This window comes from Monodon monoceros, unplaced genomic scaffold (genome assembly GCF_005190385.1).
Source record: "Monodon monoceros isolate NGI ecotype Baffin Bay Population unplaced genomic scaffold, NGI_Narwhal_1 Super_Scaffold_3, whole genome shotgun sequence".
Taxonomy (NCBI): Eukaryota; Metazoa; Chordata; class Mammalia; order Artiodactyla; family Monodontidae; genus Monodon; species Monodon monoceros.
In genome coordinates this window covers 63103637-63125586 of record NW_021703780.1, presented here as the reverse complement: position 1 = coordinate 63125586, position 21950 = coordinate 63103637, and the positions used below count along the sequence as shown (strand labels likewise).

Here is a 21950-nt window from a genome sequence, read left to right as displayed (position 1 = left end):
GTGATAGTATGCTGAAGCTGGCCTGTGTGCTTCAGTTGGCTATCTATCCACTATTTAAGGTGCTCAGTTAAAACAGGACTTTACCAGTGGTGTTTGGTATATTTTTTTCCCCACGCCTTTTCTGATTATTTATGTGTATTGTATGTCTTTTTGTGAACTACATACCTAAAATGGATTCCTTTTTTTTAAACATCTTTATTGGAGTATAATTGCTTTACAATATTGTGTTAGTTTCTGCTGTATAACAAAGTGAATCAGCTATATGCATACGTATATCCCCATAACCCCTCCCTCTTGCGTCTCCCTCCCACGCTCCTTATCCCACCCCTCTAGGTGGTTGCACAGCACCCGGCTGATCTCCCTGTGCTGTGCAGCTGCTTCCCACTAGCTATCTGTCTTACATTTGGTAGTGTATATATGTCATTGTTACTCTATCACTTTGTCCCAGCTTACCCTTCCCCCTCCCCGTGTCCTCAAGTCCATTCTCTACCTCTGCATCTTTATTCCTGTCCTGCCCCTAGGTTCATCAGAACCATTTCTTTTTTTTAGATTCCATATATATGTGTTAGCATATGGTATTTGTTTTTCTCTTTTTGACTTACTTCACTCTGTATGACAGACTCTAGGTCCATCCACCTCATTACAAATAACTCATTTTCGTTTCTTTTTATGACTGAGTAATATCCCATTGTATATATGTGCCACATCTTCTTTATCCATTCGTCTGTCGATGGACACTTAGGTTGCTTCCATGTCCTGGCTATTGTAAATAGTGCTGCAGTGAACATTGTGGTACATGACTCTTTTTGAATTACGGTTTTCACAGGGTATATGCCCAGTAGTGGGATTGCTGGGTCATATGGTAGTTCTATTTTTAGTTTTTTAAGGAATCTCCATACTGTTCTCCATAATGGCTGTATCAATTTACATTCCCACCAATAGGGCGAGAGAGTTCCCTTTTCTCCACACCCTCTCCAGCACCTAAAATGGATTCTTGAGTTAAGCTGTATTTCAAAATTTGATAGACTGCCAGATTTTCTCATAAAAAAGTTGTTTCAATTTATATTCCTCCAGTGGAGTATGAGATTACCCATTTTCCTACACCTTTGCCAACACAGGCTATTATCAAATTTTAAAAAGATTTTATCACTCTCATGGCCAGAAGACGGTATCATTTTTGTAATTCTCATTTTCCTATAGTCTGCATTTTATTTTATTTTTTTGCAATTTGCATTTTCATCTGAGGCAGAGTTTTGAAAATATGCATTCTTTCTTGAGCTAGGAAGAATAAATTTTATAAGCTTACTGTGTGAGGGTAAAAGGGAATTTATTTATGCCAAATATGTTCTAGCTCATATTTGTTCTATCTCTCTGGATAAGTAAAACAATATGTGAAGCCCTAGCATGGTGCATACTGGGTATTTAATAAAAGTCTGTTATCTTTCATTCCTTTATTTTCCTCTTCTTCTTCCAGTTAGTTGATATTTTCTTTTCAGTCTGCCTTGTTCTTTTAGGTTGTTCTCTTTAGTTGTTCCTCTGTTACCTGAGATTACAGAATGAATGATCTTTTCATTGAGTTTATATGAAAGATTTCTGCCTTGGATTTGTGGGACCCAGAAGCTTGGACATTGTAGTTTGCTGTCTTCCAAAGTAAAATCTTGCATTTTATATTTTAGTAGCATATGTTCTAGATTTTTACTTGTCTTATGAAAAATATGTCTGTGAGGTTTTTTTTTTTCTACTAATCTTAGGGAACTAAGCATTATTTGACGTAGTTCCTTAATCTTTTTAAAAATTAATTAATTAATTAATTAATTAATTTTTGGCAGCATTGGGTCTTTGTTGCTGTGCGCGGGCTTTCTCTGGTTGCAGAGAGTGGGGGCTAATCTTCGTTGCAGTGCATAGGCTTCTCATTGTGGTGGCTTCTCTTGTTGTGGAGCATGGGCTCTAGGCACGCGGGCTTCAGTAGTTGTGGCTCGCGGGCTCTAGAAGCACAGGCTCAGTAGTTGTGGCGCAGAGGCTTAGTTGCTCCACGGCATGTGGGATCTTCCCTTACCAGAGCTCAAACCCATGTCCCCTGCATTGGCAGGCGGATTCTTAACCACCATGCCAACAGGGAAATCCCTGTGAGGTTGTTAAGTAAGAGTGATTTGTAGGAACCTCTTGGGTTGGCAGGCTGACTGTAGAGCTAGGCAGGTTGCTGAAATGTTAGATATCGTCAGAGCCTTTCAGAAAAGGTTATATGTCCTCAAACTGATCTATACAGTTAGTGCAGTCAAGATCCCATCAGGATTTTTTTGTATAAATCAACAACTGATTCTAAAACTTATATGGAAAAGCAAAGACACTAAAATATAACCAAGACAATTTTGGAAAAGACCTAATTTGCACGACTTGTGTGACATCATTTCAAGACTTTATACAAATACAGTAATCCAGACATTGTGGTACTGGCAAAATGGATAGATTTATAGTTTGGTGGAACAGGAGAGTCCAGAAACAGACCTACACATAATATGGTCAGTTGATTTTCAAGAAAGGTGCAAAGGAATCAGTGGAGCAAAGGAACAATTAGATGTCAATGTACAAAAATATGAACATAGACCCATATCTTATACCACGTAAAAAATTTAACTCCAAATGTATCGTAGACCTCAATGGGAAACCTAAATGAAAACTATAAAACTTCTAGAGGAAAACATAGGAGAAAATACTGTGACCTTGGGTTAGGCAGAAATTTCTTAGATATCCCACCAAAAGCATGGAAGCATGAAGGAAAAAATGATAAATTAGATTTTATCAAAATCAAAAGCTTTTGCTGTTCAAAAGACAGTTAAGAAAACAAAAATACATTTCTTCAATGTATTTTCTTGGAAAATACATTTATGGGAGAAAATATTTGCAAAACTCATCTGATAAGGATTGGTATTCAGAACAATAAAGAATCTTCAGGGCTTCCCTGGTGGTGCGGTGGTTGAAAGTCCGCCTGCCGATGCAGGGGACACGGGTTCGTGCCCCGGTCCAGGAAGATCCCACATACCGCGGAGCGGCTGGGCCCGTAAGCCATGGCTGCTGAGCCTGCGCGTCCGGAGCCTGTTCTCCGCAACGGGAGAGGCCACAACAGTGAGAGGCCCGCATACCGCTAAAAAAAAAAAAAAAAAATCTTCAAAATTCAATAATAATAAAATACACAACCCAATTTAAAAAATAGTCCAAAAAATTTGACTGTTCAATTCACCAAAGAAAATAAAAGAATAGCAAGTAAACAGGTGAAAAGTTGCTCAACATCCTTAGTTATTAGGAAATAAGATACAACTATAATCTATAAGGATAGCTTTAAAAAAAAAAAAAGCCCACTGCTTCCAGAAGTGCTGCTGGTGACTTCCAGGTAATCCTCATGTACAGGAGCAGTGATGGTGCCCTGGACTGTCTACATGGGTGGTTGTTGTTTGTTTGTTTGTTTGTTTTAATATTTATTTATTTGGCTGTGTTGCAGCATGCGGGATCTTTCGTTGCAGCGCGCGGGCTTCTCTCTAGTGGCACTCAGGCTCCAGAGCTCACGGGCTCTCTAGTTGTGGTGCGTGGGCTTAGTTGTCCCGCGGCATGTGGGATCCTGGTTCCCCGACCAGGGATTGAACTCGCATCCCCTGCATTGGAAGGTGGATTCTCTACCACTGGACCACCAGGGAAGTCCCACGTGGGGGTTGTTTTAAACGGCTCTGTGTCCTTGGACCATTTGGTTTGAATCACGGGTTCTAAACCTATGGTGCTTCATGATGGTTTTATTGAGTATAATAGTAACCTTTGACAGTGTACAGAGCAGGAAAGACTTAGACTTATTAGGAAAGCTTCTCCTGTAGTCGTGGTGCTTATCAGAGTTTGGATGCCATAGAAATCAGTGACTCAGTTCTGTTCTGTGTTTCTGGATTTCCTTTTATTGGATCTTTAAATTTTGGACAGATTTTATCTGCTTTAAGCTAATGCTATGAAGAGTGGCAAAAATTCTACTAGTTAGACAGTAGTTGCGTCTGTTTTTCATTTTTCTATCTGTCACAGTGGGTAATTATTCTTTGTGCTCATTGCAGGTACTTCATCTTCTCAAGCAACAGTGCTTGCCAACGGTGACCACGGAATAGAAGGGAATGATGCCACTGGTAAGTGATTCCCAGGAGTCCCCAAATGTGTGGGTGAAACAGTCACAGTAAACACCTTGATCAGCTCCTTTGAGGAGGATTGTTAGTGGAAGCATATGGATTATTTCTAAGGGTACTCTTGTTCTTGGTGGTTGTATTTAAACCCAGGGCATCTGCCTCATAACATTTCCAACAATGGAAAGAGAGAATTTCATTTGATATTTCTTGAATATCTTTTGTAGTTGTACCACATAGGAGCTGGATCAGTCTTAACAATATGCTTTTGCTGCAGAATGACCAAAAAAAATGTTATAATGGAGTCCTTTGGCTGCTACAGTTCTTTGGGCAGGTCTCATCCCTGAATGCACACTGTACTCAGTTTGCTTTCCATGGCTCAATGTTAGGAAACTTGTGAGCTGGAAATTAAAAGTTCTTTCCTTTCTGTTGTGCCCTCAGCCTGTTTTTCCTTTATTTTTCCCTTAACTGTTACCTTTGAAATCTGTCTCTGATGCCTAGCCCATTACCAGGGCTAGCACTGAGTTCCTGTGGGTTCCCCCAGTGTATTTGAAGTGAGCAAAATTCTTGAAGCAGTAGCAGGGTCCATAGGGATGTACAGTACTATGTAAATCTGTGTTTAGGTAGCTGATATGAGAGCCATGTTGAATTTAAAAAAATAACTGAACTTAATTAGCTTAAGTGCACAATCAGGCTGACGCTGTTGACCCAACTGAAAAGACTTTTAACTGGGCATAACGTTTGCTTCACATTACTGCAGGGAGGCAAGTGCTAGCCATGTCTGTGTTCCTCTTCTTGCACGCATACCTTAGCCTTGAGAAGCCTTTCCTTGAGCTACCATAGGATTTCTTGGTTTCTAAGGCTTCCAGAATGCGTTCTGTTAGCACTAGCAGTTATTCCAGGATTTACTCTTTATTCTGTGACCTTTAGAAATGTTGTATACATCTTTGTATGTTAGGTTTACTGATGACTAGGTTCTATTAGTTGTGAATGTTAGTTTTACCCAGTGACAATAAATCCTTATTAGCAACTCATTAATTAGGACCTCTTCAAAAGCTAGAAACAACCTGAAGTGCGACCTTATTTATCTTCCAGTTTTGTGAACTGAAAGTTTTTTTGATAATCTTAGTTCGTATGTAGTGTTGACTGTTTCTGTGTCTGCTTTGAAAGCAAAGGTCTATATAATTTTGGTTTTAAGAAAATATTTGTAGAAATATCCCCATGATTAAAGGAGAAGCTTGAACACAAACTTTTAAAAAATGAATAAATTCAGCTTTCTTTAATGAGGAGGCAGTGCTAGGGGAAGGAAAGGCTTGAAGGGATTGATTTGGTTAGCCATTTGGAAGAATGAATGCCATTTTCATCCAGGAAGGAAATGACTACCACACTAGAGTAGGTTTCTTCTCCAGCAGGATGTCAGGTCTGACCAGAGGAGACTCAGACTTTATGTAGCAATTGTTTCCCACTGCCACAGCTTAATTGTGCAGGAAAAAAGAACAGGAAGAACATGCAGCCTGGCCCTTACTGTTTGAAGACTTCAGTTCTCTGGCTGCAAAAAGGAGCCCAGCTATTTATGAACTGCCCAGTGCCATTATGAGAGCAGGTCTTTCTGCTCTTGGACACCTCTCCACCATTGTGTAGAATATAGTTTGCACACCTGGGGAGATGTTGTGTTCTCAACCTGACCTCTTGACTATATTAAAGCAGGTGCTTTACTGAAAATACGCATGTTTCATTGGGGGTGGAAAGGAGTAGGGAGGGGGCCAAGAGTGCATGTTTTCAGAGCATGTTGTGACATCGTTCTAATTTGGCCATCACTAACTGGAGCATGTAGCTCCGTGCTCTTTCGGAAATTCCTACTTCTGCTTCCTTCAGAGTGTTAATCTGTAGTCCTAAGAGCAGACCCGCTCTGCTGACAGTGTATAAAGGGTTTATGAGCATCTTGCAATGTTGAACTTGCTGTTTACTAATGATCTGTGCTTTTCCACCCTTTCCTTCCCTTTCCTACTTCTTCCTCTCTTTCTATTTTTCTCCTCCTAGAAGCCTAGCGTGTCTCTCAACACTGGGGCTGCTGCAACACCAGACCAGTGATCTTTCCTAAGCACCGTTACACTTGTAAAACCTTCAGCATTTTGCAGAGCTTTGCTTTCCTTCCTGGACACGATATAGAAGAAGCTGAGGGTAGTTCTTCGGGGCCCATTTCTGCCGATGCCTGAGCAAACCACCTGCTTCCTTTTGTGCTCCGCAGGGCTTGATGGAACCTCGTTTCCCTTTGTGAGCACAAAGTACCAGATGAATTCTTTTTAATTTTAGTATTTTTATGAAGGTCATCTAATGTCTTTTATTTCTTGTTCTCTTTTAAAACTCATTTTTTAATTTAATTCAGTCTCACATTTTTCTTTTCTTTAAACATTTTTAGTTGGCCTTTTTCATTTGGTTTTCAGATCTTCAACCTGAATCAGGGTAATGTAGCAGCAAATGAGAAGGTGTGCTTTCATAAAGGGATCGAGGCCACCAGCACTGCCGTGAACCTCCCTTCTTCTCTCCCTCCTCCCTCCCTCTGTGAGCTCGCTTTTAGGGTAGATTCATCTTTCAGGCTACCTATGTTTCTCTCTACCTTACTAACATCTGAATAATAGCTATTTTAATTTAAAGTTTTCTAATTTAGAGTAGTTCTGATTAAACTTTGAAAAATATTTCCTGAAATGAAATCATCCTTTGTTATTTGCAAGTTGGGCTGAAATTGTTTCTATTATGAAATTATGATCTATTTGTCCAGGCTTAGATTCTCCTGAAAATTTGACAGCCTTATTATTGTGTGTGGAATTTCATATCCCAGATTTCTTAACATGATCATGAACTATCAAGATAATAATTGGGAAGCTAAGGAAAATGGAATCCTGTATTGTTAGAATACTGGGCTGTTGATACAGATAGAAAATAACTTTTTCTGTAGCAACCTGAGAATGAAGTTAAATTGCAACACATCGAAGAACTACAACCAATTATTAGGTTTCTAATGAAATGATTTTCTGACTGGACTCCAGCTCTGTTCAGTGTTAACCTCCCTATGAACTGTGGAGGTGCCTTTGTGCAGCCTGAGGTGGGATTAGTGGGTCACATATAAATAACCTGTGTGTCAAGTTCTTTACCATGAACCTTAGGATTTACTTTCACACATTCTGAGGATTGTCCCAGTAGGACTTTCTTTTTCTCATTCCTCATTTTCCCAAACTAAAAGCTAAAAAAATCTGAAACCATCTGGGACAAATACTGTGGAACTTTTCAAATGATAAGCTTTGATCAGATTTTTAGAAATAGAATATAAAACATGGGCCATGTTTTGAAATTGTAGAGGAGTTCTGGTTTAAGATCTGGAATGTGAGATACTCTTTAAAATTTTCTATCCTCTTACTGACTATGCAGGTTTGTATAATCACTAAGCTACTGATTATTTCAGATTAAATATTTGGCACCGTGTTCTGAGGAAGATTTGAGATGTACATTCTTTTAGATCCTCTGATACAAAACTACTTTGGGGATGGGAAAGTTAGAATATTATGAAAGTTTAAACCAAGACCCTGCAATGACTTCTGGAATTTAGGAAGCGTTCCCTCCTGTGGTCCTGTGGTTTGTTCGTCTGCCAGGAATTCCTTCTGTGGGTTCTGGAGAGAAGACACTAAGGGAGGTATATTTTAGAGGGAAGTGCTTATGCTAACATTCTAAGCAGTTGGTAAATATGAAAACTCTTAGCAAAGGAGAAAAATATGAAAAATACCATAGGAGAGCACACCATCAAATAAAACATAGCTCTTTTCATTTGGTATGTAGTTGTTTCATTTTTTTTTGTGCCTTTTTTTTTTCTAGCCAAGGAACTTTTCACAACTGTTAGTGCTAACTTTAAAAAATCATGCTTGACATCCTTCTATCACTTCTAACTAATCTCTGCAGTTTGTCTAGGTGACAGGTGGGTAGAAAAGCCTGGGTGTGACCCCTGTGGTATAGCTGTGGTCAGAAACATACACTCACACTTCATTATTGACATTGATTTATTCCACTTTAATTTCCATTTTGTCATGTTTATTTCTCTTTGAAATTTGTTTTTTTCCAAATATGTTTCTTTTTGAATTTATGGAATTGTTGAAAATTTCTACTATCAGCCAGCTAAAATTTAGTGTATATTGTTAGCTCTGTTTCACTTGGATGTTTCATTTTGAAGGAAATAAATGTAACGTTTCACATATAGCTTCATATGAAGTAGCCAGTCCTGCAATGAAATGCTGTATTGCCATCATGGTCACACCCAGTGGCCCAGGATCTCACTGGTGAGGCAGCCAAGACCGGTCAGGGTTGCTCTATTGAAATGTGTTGTTTCTTATATGCAATCTCTCTCTTTCTCTCTCTCTCTCTCTTTTTTTTCCTTCTTTGGCCCAATGTTGAAGATGTAGAACTTTGTTTTTAAATAATATTTTTATAACTTTATTCACTCACCTAAGTTTGTATTTTTTGTGACTTTAGATTTCAACCGTTTTGTATATTGGGACATTTTAATGTGATCATTGTGCTAAATAAATTACACTAATAAACATCTTACACCAACACCGTATGGACTGGATTTTGGTTGGGGTCTTAATTATTGAAGTATAACGTGGCCAAAACATGAGTTTTGTAAATAAAGGCTCTTGAGACATGCGCTCTTGGTCTAACAAAGCTTCTAATCTGATTCATAGTAATTCCATAATTATATGGACTTTTTACTTTTTGCCAGGCACCTTCACTTACGTTGTCATTTTGGATTATCAGAGTGAGCTCCCTTTTATCTGGAATCTGTAAGAGTTAAGAAGCCCAAATGACTATTTGATATTTTATAGCATCTGATGAGAAAGACAGTTGGCAGAGTAGCAATAAGAAGTTATTCCAATAAGAAGTCATTCCAAAAGACAGTTTCCATGGCGTATCAATTACTGTTAGATACTTTCTAACACTACACTTTTGTTTAGTCCAGTTAAAATTCATATTCATAGTCTTCCTAAAATGCCTTTTGAATTAATATATAAAACGTGTTACATTCAATAACATTTTAATTTTGTAACCTTATTGTTTGATAATCTAGTAGGCTGTATCTGGGAAGAATTCAATGGAATGCCCAATTTCCTAGCCATTGTGGGTTAGTGTGTCTTTACAGTTGATAGATTTGCAAACGCAGTATGTTGACTGAATTAAGATGTTGAAAAGACTGAATACCTAAGGTAATTTGCATGGCATAAAGAACTTTTCTAGCTTGGCAAACATTTCTTTTTATTAAGAAAGCTCAATTTAATGTTCTTAGGTTTCTTTGCATTAAGAGAGCTCAATAATCTATTCTTAGGTTTGAAGCACAATAATTTAAGTACTGTAAAGAATAATTCTCAATCTTGACTAACCTTATAGGTACCCTAGGATTAAACTTTTGGTGATGGGAACAACTGTTGGGTTTTATTAGTGTATTCATTTTGATGAAAGTGAGATGAAACCGGCTTCAGGTGGATTCTTCCTTCTTGTTGGCCTGGTAATATGGTGGGGCTGGGAGACTAGAGAGGGTTCTGGACAAAGACACAGGACTGGTGGGGCAGGAACAGAGTGTTAGTTTTATTTCTAAGTCATGCGTAAAACTGGATTATCCTCCATTTTATTTTGATGCTGTTTTCATTACAGTGAAGGCTTAACAAGACTTAACCACAAATAAACATCTCTGCTGCCATGGAGCCAAATTAGTGTTATTTACACTGGGGCTAGATGCAGTATACTAAGTGCTCCACAAATGGCAGTGTTACTAGTGGTTTCCATTGTGATCAGAGTCGATGGCTTTTTATTGTGATAACTCTTCTGAATGGGATGTGTTATCATTCCTTCAGGTCAGAACAGCAGTGAAACAGTAAAACTGCTTTGTTAGAATGTCATGACACAGAACGTATCCTAGGTGTTTCATCCCTGTCACTTGTATCATCAGATGGAATGCAAAGGGTTTTGTATTAGACAAAATTTGTCATCAAAAATGTGAAATCTTAACAGAAAAATCTGTAATGTTAGAGTTTCTGAACAGCTATTGTAACCAACCCATATGCTGGCATTATAGCTCATAAATGAAGCCTGAACATAAAGCTGCACACTGTGTTCCTAGATGTAGACACAGCAAGGCAGCCATTCCCCCTGCCCCTCCTCAAATCCTGAGAACAAAGCTTTAGTTTTTTTTTTCCTTTCTTTTTTCAGATATGCGTTGCATTTTGGAAACACACCAGTAAAATACCAACATCTAATGTTTCTTAAAGATTTTTTTTTTGGTTTATTGTTTTCTGGTAAAAATATAAAACTTCTCAGAAAAATCCACATGTACCCATTAACACACATGTTATATTTACTTATAGGGCGTTTAGGACTCCCTTGAAACCAGCTCAGGGACTGAGCTTAAGAATCTTCATCTAAGCAAAGCATTTAATTATACTGTGAGCCATTCGATTTCTATTTCTGTTGGAGTTTTGTGTTTAATGAAACAAAATAGCTTCTTCCTGAGCTTTGAGTGAGTCCATAATTCTGAAATACTTTTTAAACTGTAACCTCGTTTATATGATTTGCTTCTCTTTGTGGAATGATACTCTACCCTATGTCAAAAGGCATTTGTTGATACAGAATATTTTCTTTTTTTATTTGTAATTCTGTAAGTAATATACGAATACATTCTCCTTTCTAAGGAAAACTAAAGCATTGTAGATAGAGCCACACTCTTATCAGAGACCAGAAGATTTTTACTCATAGAACATTCACACACAGCTACTATAAGTTGATCTTGTATTTTTACATGAATCTAGACATGAACAGATTCTCCTGCCTGATACATCTCATTAGTAATAAGGGTAACTGTCATTTGTATAACACATTAGAGTTTGTAAAGTGCTTTTGAATGGATAACAGTATCCATTTTTCATTTGAAGAGGTTGAACTTTGGTTAATAAGAGAGCTCCAGGCTGTACCCAGTCTGGGAAGAAGTGCTGTGCTCTTTCTACCACATTGTCATGTCTCAGTGGATCTTCTTAAGTGCTAACTAATCATCAGAAAGGTAGCCGGAAGGAACAGAAGTTTGAAGGCCTATTTAAAGCCTTTCTTAGGCACTATTTTCTGGGAGAAAATCTAGGCTGAGGCAAGGGTTTTGCATGTAGGTAGTTTATTTTGAGAAGTGATCTCAGGAAACAAGAGTGGGAGACTGCAAAAAGTGAAAACGGAAAGATGAAAAACCAATACAGTAAAGTATTACTAACTTAGTCACTGCTGTGGACAAAGAGAGCTTAGTCCTATTGGATGGGATTTAAAGGGTGAGAGGCGGGGGGGGGGGCACAAGTGGTGTCCAATTAACCAAGAGATTAATTCAACAAAAGATTTGTCTGCCTGTACTTTATCATGGAATATGAGATCTTTGAGTTCTATACTGGGAAATTTGACTCAACTCCATCTATCATGGAACTAATTTCCAAGCCTAATTGTTAGAAACTGTGTAACTAACCACAATTTTAGTTTTTGAATTTTCTATCCTAATGTTTTCTTTATGAATCAGTTTCAGTAATTTCTGTCTTTCTAGAATGTTTGTCCATTTCAATTAGGTTATGTATTTTGTTAACAAACCATAGTTCTTGGTGTTCCTTTAGAAACCTTTTTATTTCTGTAACATTGGCGTTGATGTCTTCTCTTTTATTTCTGAATTGAGTAATTTGAGTCATTTCTCTTTTCTTGATTGGTCTAGCTAAAGATTTGTCAGTTTCAATGAGCTTTTCAAAGAGTCAACTTTGGTTTTCTCTGTTTTTCTCTTTTTTATTTCATTTCTCTATTTCATTTATTTCCTCTCTAATCTGTGTTATTTCTTTCCTTCTGCTTGCTTTGGGTTTGGTTTGCTCTTCTTTTTCTAGTTCTTTAAGGTGGAAGGTTATGTTATTGAGTTGAGTTTTTTTTTTCCTTCCCTGTTATTGTAGGTATTTACAGGTATAAATTTCCCTCTGAGCAGTGCTTTAGCTGCCTCTCATAAGTTTTGGTTTTCCTAAGTGTTGTGTTTTCACTTTCATTCGTCTCAAAGTATTTTCTAATATCCTTTGTGATTTCTTTGACCTATTGCTGATTTAGGAGGGTGTTGTTAATTTCCACATATTTATGAATTTCCCAAATTACTTACTGTTGTCATTTCCTAATTTCATTTCATGGGGTGGAGAACATACTTCGTGTAATTTCAATCCTTTTGAATATATTCAGGCTTGTTTTATTGCCTAACATATGGTCTGTCCTAGAGAATGTTCCATGTGTATGTATGTTCTTCTGTTGTTGGGTGGAGTGTTCTATAAATGTCTGGTAGGCCTGCTTGGTTTATAATATTGTTCAGGTCTTCTGTTTCTTGTTGGTATTCTTCCTAGTTGTTCTATCCAGTATTAAAAGTGGTGTATTGAAGTCTCCAACAATCATTGATGAATTATCTATTTCTCAATTTTGTTAGTTTTTGCTTCATATATTTTAGGGCTCCCACCATAATGTTTTAAGGAGAAATTTGAATAATACTAATTTTTATATGCTTTTTACATTGTTCAAGGATTAATGCCTTGTGAAAAATTCTGGGGTGTGGATAAGAGGATGTATACAAATGATTATTCCAACTATGAGCTTCCAGCAACAGTAGGGAAATATCAGTCACTGGTAGAAGATTCAAAGTGCTTTTTCAGGATGCTCATCATTGCTAATTATCACAAATCAAAACTACAGTGAGGTTACCACCTCCCATTGGTCAGAATGGCCATTGTTGAAAACTCAAAAAAATAACAAATGCTGGAGAGGGAGGGTATGAGGGAAAAGGGAACCTTCTACACTGTTGGTGGGAATGTAAGTTGCTGCAGCCTCGATGGAAAACAGTATGGAGATTCCTTAAAATACTAAAAATAGAGTTGCCATATGATCCAGCAGTCCCACTTCTGGGCATGTATCCAGACAAAACTGTAATTCAAAAAGATACATGCACCCCTGTGTTTATAGCAGCACTGTTTACAATAGCCAAGACATGGAAACAACCTAAATGTCCATTGACAGATGAGTGGATAAAGATGTGGTACATATATACAATGGAATATTACTGAGCCATAAAAAAGAATGAAATCATGCCATTTGCAGCAACATGGATGGACCTAGGGATGATCATAGTAAGTGAAGTAAGTCAGAAAGAGAAAGACAAATACCATATGATCTCATTTATATGTGGAATCTAAAATATCACACAAATGAACTTACCTATGAAACAGAAACAGACTCACAGACATAGAGAACAGACTATGGTTGTCAAGGGGGGGGGCGGGGGAAGGGATGGATTGGGAGTTTGGGATTAGCAGATGCAAACTATTATATATAGAATGGATTAACAACAAGGTCCTACTGTATAGCACAGGGAACTATATTCAATATCCTATAATGAACCATTATGGAAAAGAAAAAAAGTGCTTTTTCAAAGGATTTTTTCCCTTAAAATATCAACTACCTTTTTTTGTAGAAATAGAAAAATCTGTCCTAAAACTCATATGGAATCTCAAAGGATCCCGAATAGTCAAAGCAATCTTGAAAAAGATAAAGTTAGAGCTCTCAGTCTTCCTGATTTCAGAATTTACAAAATGGTACAGTAAGTAAGACAGTGGTGATACTGGCATAAAGACAGACATATAGACTAAGGAATAGAACAGGGAGCCCAGAAATAAACCCTTGTATATATGGCCAAATGATTTTAGACAAAGGTGCTAAGACCGTCCAGTGGAGAAAAGATAGTCTTGGTGTTGGGATGAAGGTGGATCCTTACTTTACACCATATACAAAAATTAACTCAAAATGGATCAAGGACCTAAATGTAAGAGCTAAAACTGTAAAACTCTTAGAAGACAACATAGGGCAAAATCTTCATGAAATTAGATTCGGCAATGATTTGTTGGATGTGACACCAAAAGCACAGGCAACAAAAGTAAAAATAGATAAATTGGACTCCACCAAAGTTAAAAACTTTTGTTCATCAAAAGACACTATCAGGCTTCCTTGGTGGCGCAGTGGTTGGGAGTCCGCCTGCCGATGCGGGGGACACGGGTTCATGTCCCGGTCCGGGAGGATCCCACATGCTGCAGAGCGGCTGGGCCCATGGGCTATGGCCGCTGGGCCTGCGCGTCCAGAGCCTGTGCTCCACGGCGGGAGAGGCCACAGCAGTGAGAGGCCTGTGTACCGCAAAAAAAAAAAAAAAAAAGACACTATCAATAGAGTAAAAAGGCAACTCATGGAATGGGAAAAGATATTTGCAAAACATGCATCTGACAAGGGGTTAATATCCAGAATATATAAAGCACTCCTACATTTCAACCACATGAAAACAAACAACTTGATTAAAAAAGAGCAAGGGACTTCAATAGATACTTCTCCAAAGAAGATATATAAGCCAATAAGCACATGAAAAGATGCTTAACATCACTAATCATTAGGAAAATGCAAATCAAAAGCACAATGAGATACTACTTCACACCCATTAGGATCTAGGCTATTATTTTAAAGCAAACAAACAGAAAATAACAAGTATTGGTGAGGATGTGGAAAAATTGGAACTCTTGCGCACTGCTGGTAGGAATGTAAAATGGTGCAACCATTATAGGAAACAGTATGGGAGGTCCTCAAAAAATCAAAAATAGAATTACTGTATGATCCAGCAGTCCCACTTTTGGATATGTACCCAAATGAAAGCAGGGACTTTGTACAACCTTGTTTATAGCAGCATTATTCACAATAGTGAAAAGGTGGAAGCAACCTAAGTTATATATACATACAATGGAGTGTTATTCAGCCTTAAAAAGGAAGGAAATTCCAACATGTGCTCCAACCTGGATGAGCCTTGAAGACATTATGCTAAGTGAAATAAGCCAGTCACAAAAGGACAAATGCTGATGCCACTTATATGATTCCATTTATATGAGGTACTGCATATAAGTAATCAAATTCATAGAGACAGAAAGTATAATGGTGGTTGACAGGAATTGGGAGGGGGGAGGGGAAGTTATTTTTCAGTGGGTACAGAGTTTCAGCTTTGCAAGATGAAAAAAAGTTCTGGAGATGGATTGCCGTGATGTTTGCCTAACAGTGTGAATGTATCTAATGCCACTGAACTGCACGTTTAAAATGGTAAACATAAATAAATAAAGCTAGCTCATTTAAAATAAAAAAAGGTGGGCTTACCCGGTGGCACAGTGGTTGAGAATCCGCCTGCCAATGCAGGGGACATGGGTTCGATCCCTGGTCCGGGAAGATCCCACATGCTGCGGAGCAACTAAGCTCGTCTGCCACAAATACTGAGCCTGTGCTCTAGAGCCCGTGAGCCACAGCTACAGAGCCCATGAGCCGCAGCTACTGAGCCCGCGTGCCGCAACTACTGAAGCCTGCGCGCCTAGAGCCCGTGCTCCACAGTGAGAGAAGCCACTGCAATGAGAAGCCCACATACCGCAACGAAGAGTAGCCCCCACTCGCCGCAACTAGAGAAAGCCCACAGCAACGAAGACCCAACACAGCCAAAAATAAATAAATATTTAAAAAATAAAAATAAAATAAAATTTTAAAAAGGTGACTTTCAAATTAACCATCGTGTACGTACAGACCTCTTTAGAATTAATGTTGCTTTATATGTTAGCTGCCTTGTGGGTGTGTTCTAATTTTTCCAGTTGCAGAGAGAAATGCACAAATTTATAAGCATTATTTAAATGCTAACCAGAGTTTAAAGGAACATTTTGTAAGAACATATGTAATATTAGCTAAATTCCATGAGGAGGTTGGATGAGAACTAAGAAAATTTGAAATTAGAGCTTGAAACCTCCATTTAGATGTAGAGTTGACATCTCAGATTTGAGGTGTCCTAAACTGTACTTCTGATCCCACCCCTGCAACTAAGACAAACAAAAAAACTAAAACCTTCTCCAGCTCATTAAATAGAAATAGAATGTTCTTCTAGTTGCTCAGGCTAAATGTTTGTCTTCCCCTATCCTTTCTTTCTCTTGCATCCCACATCTATTTTGTCAGAAAAATAGATCTGGAACCTGACCACTCCTCACCAACCCCCTGCTCTTCTCTGATTTGAGCCACCAGCTCTCACTGTGACTATTGCAGTAAACTCCCAAATTAGTCTCCCTCCTTGCATTCATTTGCTCCTTATAGTATATTCTCAAAAGCACCCAGAGTGGTCCTGCACATAGATCATGTTATTCTTTTGCTCAGAGTCTTCCAGTAGTTTCTTATTTCAGAGTAAAAGCCAAAGTCCTTACCAGATACATAAGGCCATATGATACCCCTGTCACCTCTCTGACCACATCTCCTGATTTTCCCCTTTGCTAACTTTGCTTCACTGGTGTTCTCACCACTGTTCCTGGACAAGCCAGGTGGGCCCCTGCCTTGGGCTCTGAGCACTAGCTGTTTTCTCTGTCTGGAATACTCTTCCCTCATATATACTCGTAGTTCGCTCTCCACCTTCTCAGCGAGGTCTTTTCTATCTTACCTAAAATTGTACCCCTTCCAATTTTCTCTCCTACTTCTGTGCTTTAATTTTTCTCCATGGCACCTGTCGCTTTGTTATTTGTACACATTAATTATCTTGTTTATTGTCTGACTTTCCCCACTAGAAGATAAATGTTATGAGAAGGTGGGGCTTTTGTTTTGGTCACTGCTGTGGCCCAGCACCTAGACCAGTGTCTGGCATAGAGTAGGTGCACAGTAGCTATTGAATGAATAATCTTGTTTAATGTGTTTTGAAAAAAAAAAAGGCGGAGGAAAGAAATGTGGTTCTAAGGAAGGAGGCTGTTCTAAACTGGCAGTGTTATGTCTACTAAGATGGAAGTTAGGTAGGCGAAAGGCTGGGAGGAGGCACTGATGGGAGCAGAGAGGGGAGCTCTGGGGGAGGAGCCACGGCAGAGCCCCTCTAGCAGTGAAGGAGGGGATTTCTGGGTCATTCTAAAGCATACCAAGACTTTGGCCCAGGGCTTCCCTGGTGGCTCAGTGGTTGAGAATCCACCTGCCAATGCAGGGGACACGGGTTCGAGCCCTGGTCCGGGAAGATCCCACATGCCGTGGAGCAACTAAGCCCGTACGCCACAACTACTGAGCTTGTGCTCTAGAGCCCGCGAGCCACAACTTCTGAGCCTGTGTGCCACAACTACTGAAGCCCATGTGCCTAGAGCCTGTGCTCTGCAACAAGAGAAGCCTCCACAATGAGAAGCCTGCACACTGCAACGAAGACTAGCCCCCTCTCACCACAACTAGAGAAAGCCCGCGCACAGCAACAAAGACCCAATGCAGCCAAAAATAAAACAAATAAATAAATTTATTAAAAAAAAAAAAAAGACTTTGGCCCATAGATCCCTTGCTGTGCTTCTGTAGCATTTAAGAGACATGGCAGGGAATTTTACATTCATCCCTGAAACAGACATATCCTTTCCCCTCTCCCGTGGCAAAGCCTGAGCATGTGCCATTCTGCCCATTTGCTCTGATGTTACTCTCGTATCCCTGACAATGTTAAGTCTATTATGGTTTTCCATATCCCTCTTTACCTAATACATTTTCATGGCTATAACATTGTCACTGAGGTAAAAAAAAAAAACAAGAACAACATTAGAGTAATAAAGACTTGCGCTATGATCTTTCTGTGCTATTGAGAAAATTACAAACTTCTGTCCAAGACCATAACAGCTGTTTCGTTTAACGTTGAGGAGGAGTGGGCCACCTTGCTGTCTTCTGTATAAACAGATTATCTAGCTTAAATTTTTGTGTATTGTGAAGTTGCCTAAGCAGTTTGATTATGTTTTCTTCCTTTCTCTTCACCAGCATTTTTCTCTGAGTAGCTGGTTCTTTCTGTTTGTTTCAGGCCTCATGTAGGCAAAGAACGTTAAGAGCAAGGTCAGATATAATTGCAATAATTTTTGACAGGTTATTGGTACATGTCTTTCTGGAAGTAAATCCCCTTAGCGGTTTGTTTAAATTTAAGAAAACTGTGTAAAGAGCAGGCCTAGATCTACCACCTGCTAGCTTTGGTCTCTTAGGCAAGTTATTTGCCCTCTTTAAGCCCAAAGTTCTTCCTCTATAAAATGAGAACTAGTAATAAAAGAATTGTTTGTGTTAAGGGACAGAAAATATTTTCAGTGCTTTGTAACCTGGTTGAAGGGGTTAATAAATGTAAAATGATATTGGGATAATGATTAATGTCCACATAGAAAGTTCTTACAGGTTCAACCTAGTGAATAGTTCTGCCAGTAAATCATTCTTTGGCCATCAGCCCCTTTTCCTATTTAAATGAGTGTATAACAGTATTTTAACTGGATGTAACTAGAGCGCGTTTGGTGTCCTTTGTCTTTGGAGATTCTCTATTTCTAGAGGACAGAATTGAAGGCGAAACTTTAAAAGGACTCCAGGCAAACTGAAGGAAGAGCCTTTGTTTTGTTTCTTGTGAGAAAATTAATTTAGGACTTTGTTACTGCAAAAACCTGGGACAGCTGATCCTCCAATGGGGATTACAACAACTTGAAATGAGCTGAGAAGATGCAAAGATGTGTAAATTACAAATTTAAGTATTGACATTTGACTGCTTAGAGATCTTCACTGAAGAGTTCTGCTCTCTGTTTAGTAAAAGTTAATATTTCTGGTCTTTGCTTTTCCGTGTAAAGTAAAGAGCTAGTCTGCTGTTGCAGCTGCTGTAGTTGTTGGTCGTGAGCAGCAAAGATGCAGTGTGTTCTCTCATGCACACAATAGCCTTTTAACTAGAGCTTAGCATGTGCCTTATGATTTATTTTCTTTGCATTAAACGTCGCTCATTCTTTTCCCCATTTTTTCCTATAATGTGGATTTAAGCCATCTCACGGGTTGGTTATTATTTATTTATTATTTATTTATTTATTTATTTATTTATGCATGTATGCATGCATGCATGCATGCATGCGGTACGCGGGCCTCTCACTGTTGTGGCCTCTCCCGTTGCAGAGCACAGGCTCCGGACACGCAGGCTCAGCGGCCATGGCTCACGGGCTCAGCGGCCATGGCTCACGGGCCCAGCCGCTCCGCGGCATGTGGGATCTTCCCGGACCCAGGCACGAACCCATGTTCCCTGCATCGGCAGGCGGACTCTCAACCACTGTGCCACCAGGGAAGCCCTATTTATTTTTTATTGAGGTATAATTGACATAAAACACTATTAGTTTCAGGTGTACAACATAATGATTTGGTATTTGTACATGTTGTGAAATGATCACCACAAAAAGTCTAGCTAATATCCATCACCACACTTAGTTACAAAGTTTTTTTTTCCTTGTGATGAGAACTTTTTACTCTTTTAGCCATCTCGCTGATTTAATTCTCAACATCTGTATCAATCAGGGCCTAGTCAGGAGACAGAAACCACACAGTAGTTTGAACAGGGAATTAACTACTGAGGGGTAGAGAGAACTCTAAAGAATACAAGAATGGCAGATATAGGGGAACAGTTACTACCCCAGGACTGAGGCAGAGTACAAAGGAAAGAAAAATTTGGAAGAATACCCTCCTCCTCCAAAGCCAGTTTCTTTTCTTGGATATCTTCACTGGATGTTTGCTGAGGAGATGTAGACCAAGGTTGGAAAACAGGAAACTGTACATGGAGGTGCTGCTGAATCACCAGGAAGCCAGCTTGGGGCACTGGCAGAACTTGCCTGAGAAGATGCTCACAGGAGTGCCCACTAAAACATGTTGGGATGAGTACCATTGGGTGTTCTGCATACCAGCAGAGCACCACAGGAGCAAGAAAATGGAAAAGCATCCTGGAAGCAGGAAGAGAAGCCCCTGCCTCCATCACCTTCTAGTAACCTTAGTATCATGCCAACTGGCAAAGGAGAAACGTTTACAGGGTCCATCTCCATTATCACAAGCAGGGCAGTGAACGGGCAGTTTGGAGCTGAGAATCAATAAATTGATAACTGGCACAATCTACCCCTTTGGCTGCTTAGCATCCATATGTACTTGTCTACATATATTTGAGCTTTCACATATCAGCAGAACAACTCTTTTGTTTGCACCTAACAGGATATAGCTGTCTCTCATATGATGAAGCAGCTTTCGTCCTTTCCCCAAAATGAGATGTTCAGTACCTGTAGTCATGGTATTCATTGCTGGATATATTAATCACTCCTCAAATCACAGTTCCACCGAATATTCTTTTGTCAAGAGACTGATTGTAAAGTTAACCTTTGACAACTTATAATGGAAGAAGGAAGAAAATGATTAGAATGTACAAATAAACAGAATATAACAAAGATAAAATATACAAAGCCATCAGAGTTCTCATTTCTGTAATTAGTCACGAGACCAGAATTGATATCTATGAGTTCTTTCTTCAGCTACCCATTTTATGTTTCCCTTGCCCTCAGCCAGAACCTCAGCTGGTAGAAATTCTTTACCTGGTGAAACGATCCAGAATTTCAAATTTTCATTTCTTCAGTAGTCTGGCCCTTTTTTTAGTTGCCCTAGTTTTCCATGACCCTTTATTATTGGCATGGAAGTATTAAGAGGTACCTCAGAGAATCCCTTGGGTTCCAGACATAGTCTTCCTTGCTTTTATTGTGTTGCAGCAACCCAGTTTTCCCTTGATAATGAGGCTCAATCATCCCAGCCAGTAAAGTAACCCTCTTTTTTATGCCTGTTGGTTCAGTGGAATAAGGAGTCCCAAATGGCCATGTCAGAGTCTCATTTTCTAATTTGGTTGAACTGTTATATATGCTGGTAGGTCTATTTCCTCCTTGGGGACTAAGACCTTCAAACTAGCAGAACTCAAAGTTGTCAGGAGTTGAAGTGAAAATTCCATGAGTGGGTTATTGGATATAGTACCATTCCTCTTTTTTTTTTTTTTTTTTTTTGCGGTACGTGGGCCTCTCACTGTTGTGGCCTCTCCCGTTGCGGAGCACAGGCTCCGGACGCACAGGTTCAGCGGCCATGGCTCATGGGCCCAGCCGCTCCGCGGCATGCGGGAGCCTCCCGGACTGGGGCACGAACCCGCGTCCTCTGCATTGGCAGGCGGATTCTCATCCACTGTGCCACCAGGGAAGCCCGTACCATTCCTCTTGATTCCGAGACCCACATATTATGGCTGTTGGGGAGACAGCACCCTATTAGGGTCTCTGATGCAAAGCATTACCCCATTCTTTTAGGGTGTTGTCTCCCAGCTGAAACTGTAACTGAATCTTCAGTAGGTGATTATTCCATCTTTTAATTAGGTCAGCCATCCTGGGTGATGGGGTGTGACAATACCAGTTAATTCCATGGGCTTGAGCCCATTTTTTTTTTTCAGTTTGTTGTGAAATGACTTTATTGATTGGAAGCAGTGCTGTGTGGAATGTTATGATGGTGGATCAGGCATTTTATGAGCACTGGCAGAAGCAAGGTAGGCAGAGAAGGCAAATCTATATCCAGAATACATGTCTAGTCCACTGAGGACAAATCTCTGCCCCTCCCTAACTGCTGCCACAGTCCCCCCCATGATGTAAGTTTAGTGTAATCAACTAGCTGGTCTCCCTGGGAATGGTACCCTATAGGAGGCTGAGTTTGGGTCTGTGCTATTGGCAGATTAGACACACCTGGCAGTAACTTTAGCCAGGTCAGCCTTGTTTAGGGGAAGTCCATGTTGTTGATCCAATACATAGCCTCTCTCCCTACCATGAGGAAGCACTCTGGTGGCTGGGGCAAGAGGCTGACTGATATCCATAGAGCACGTCATTTTGTCAA

The 21950-nt window shown here is 39.5% G+C and overlaps 1 protein-coding gene across 7 annotated transcripts in view; it reads left to right on the top strand.

Moving 5' to 3' along the window:
• Positions 1 to 21950, top strand: part of MAP4 (microtubule associated protein 4) — a 167884-nt gene that overhangs the window by 70455 nt on the left and 75479 nt on the right. For all 7 annotated transcript variants that reach the window (XM_029244327.1, XM_029244326.1, XM_029244325.1 and 4 more), the window contains exon 3: positions 4086 to 4154. In XM_029244327.1, coding sequence (XP_029100160.1) covers positions 4086 to 4154 — 69 coding nt within the window. The remainder of the gene's footprint in view (positions 1 to 4085; positions 4155 to 21950) is intronic.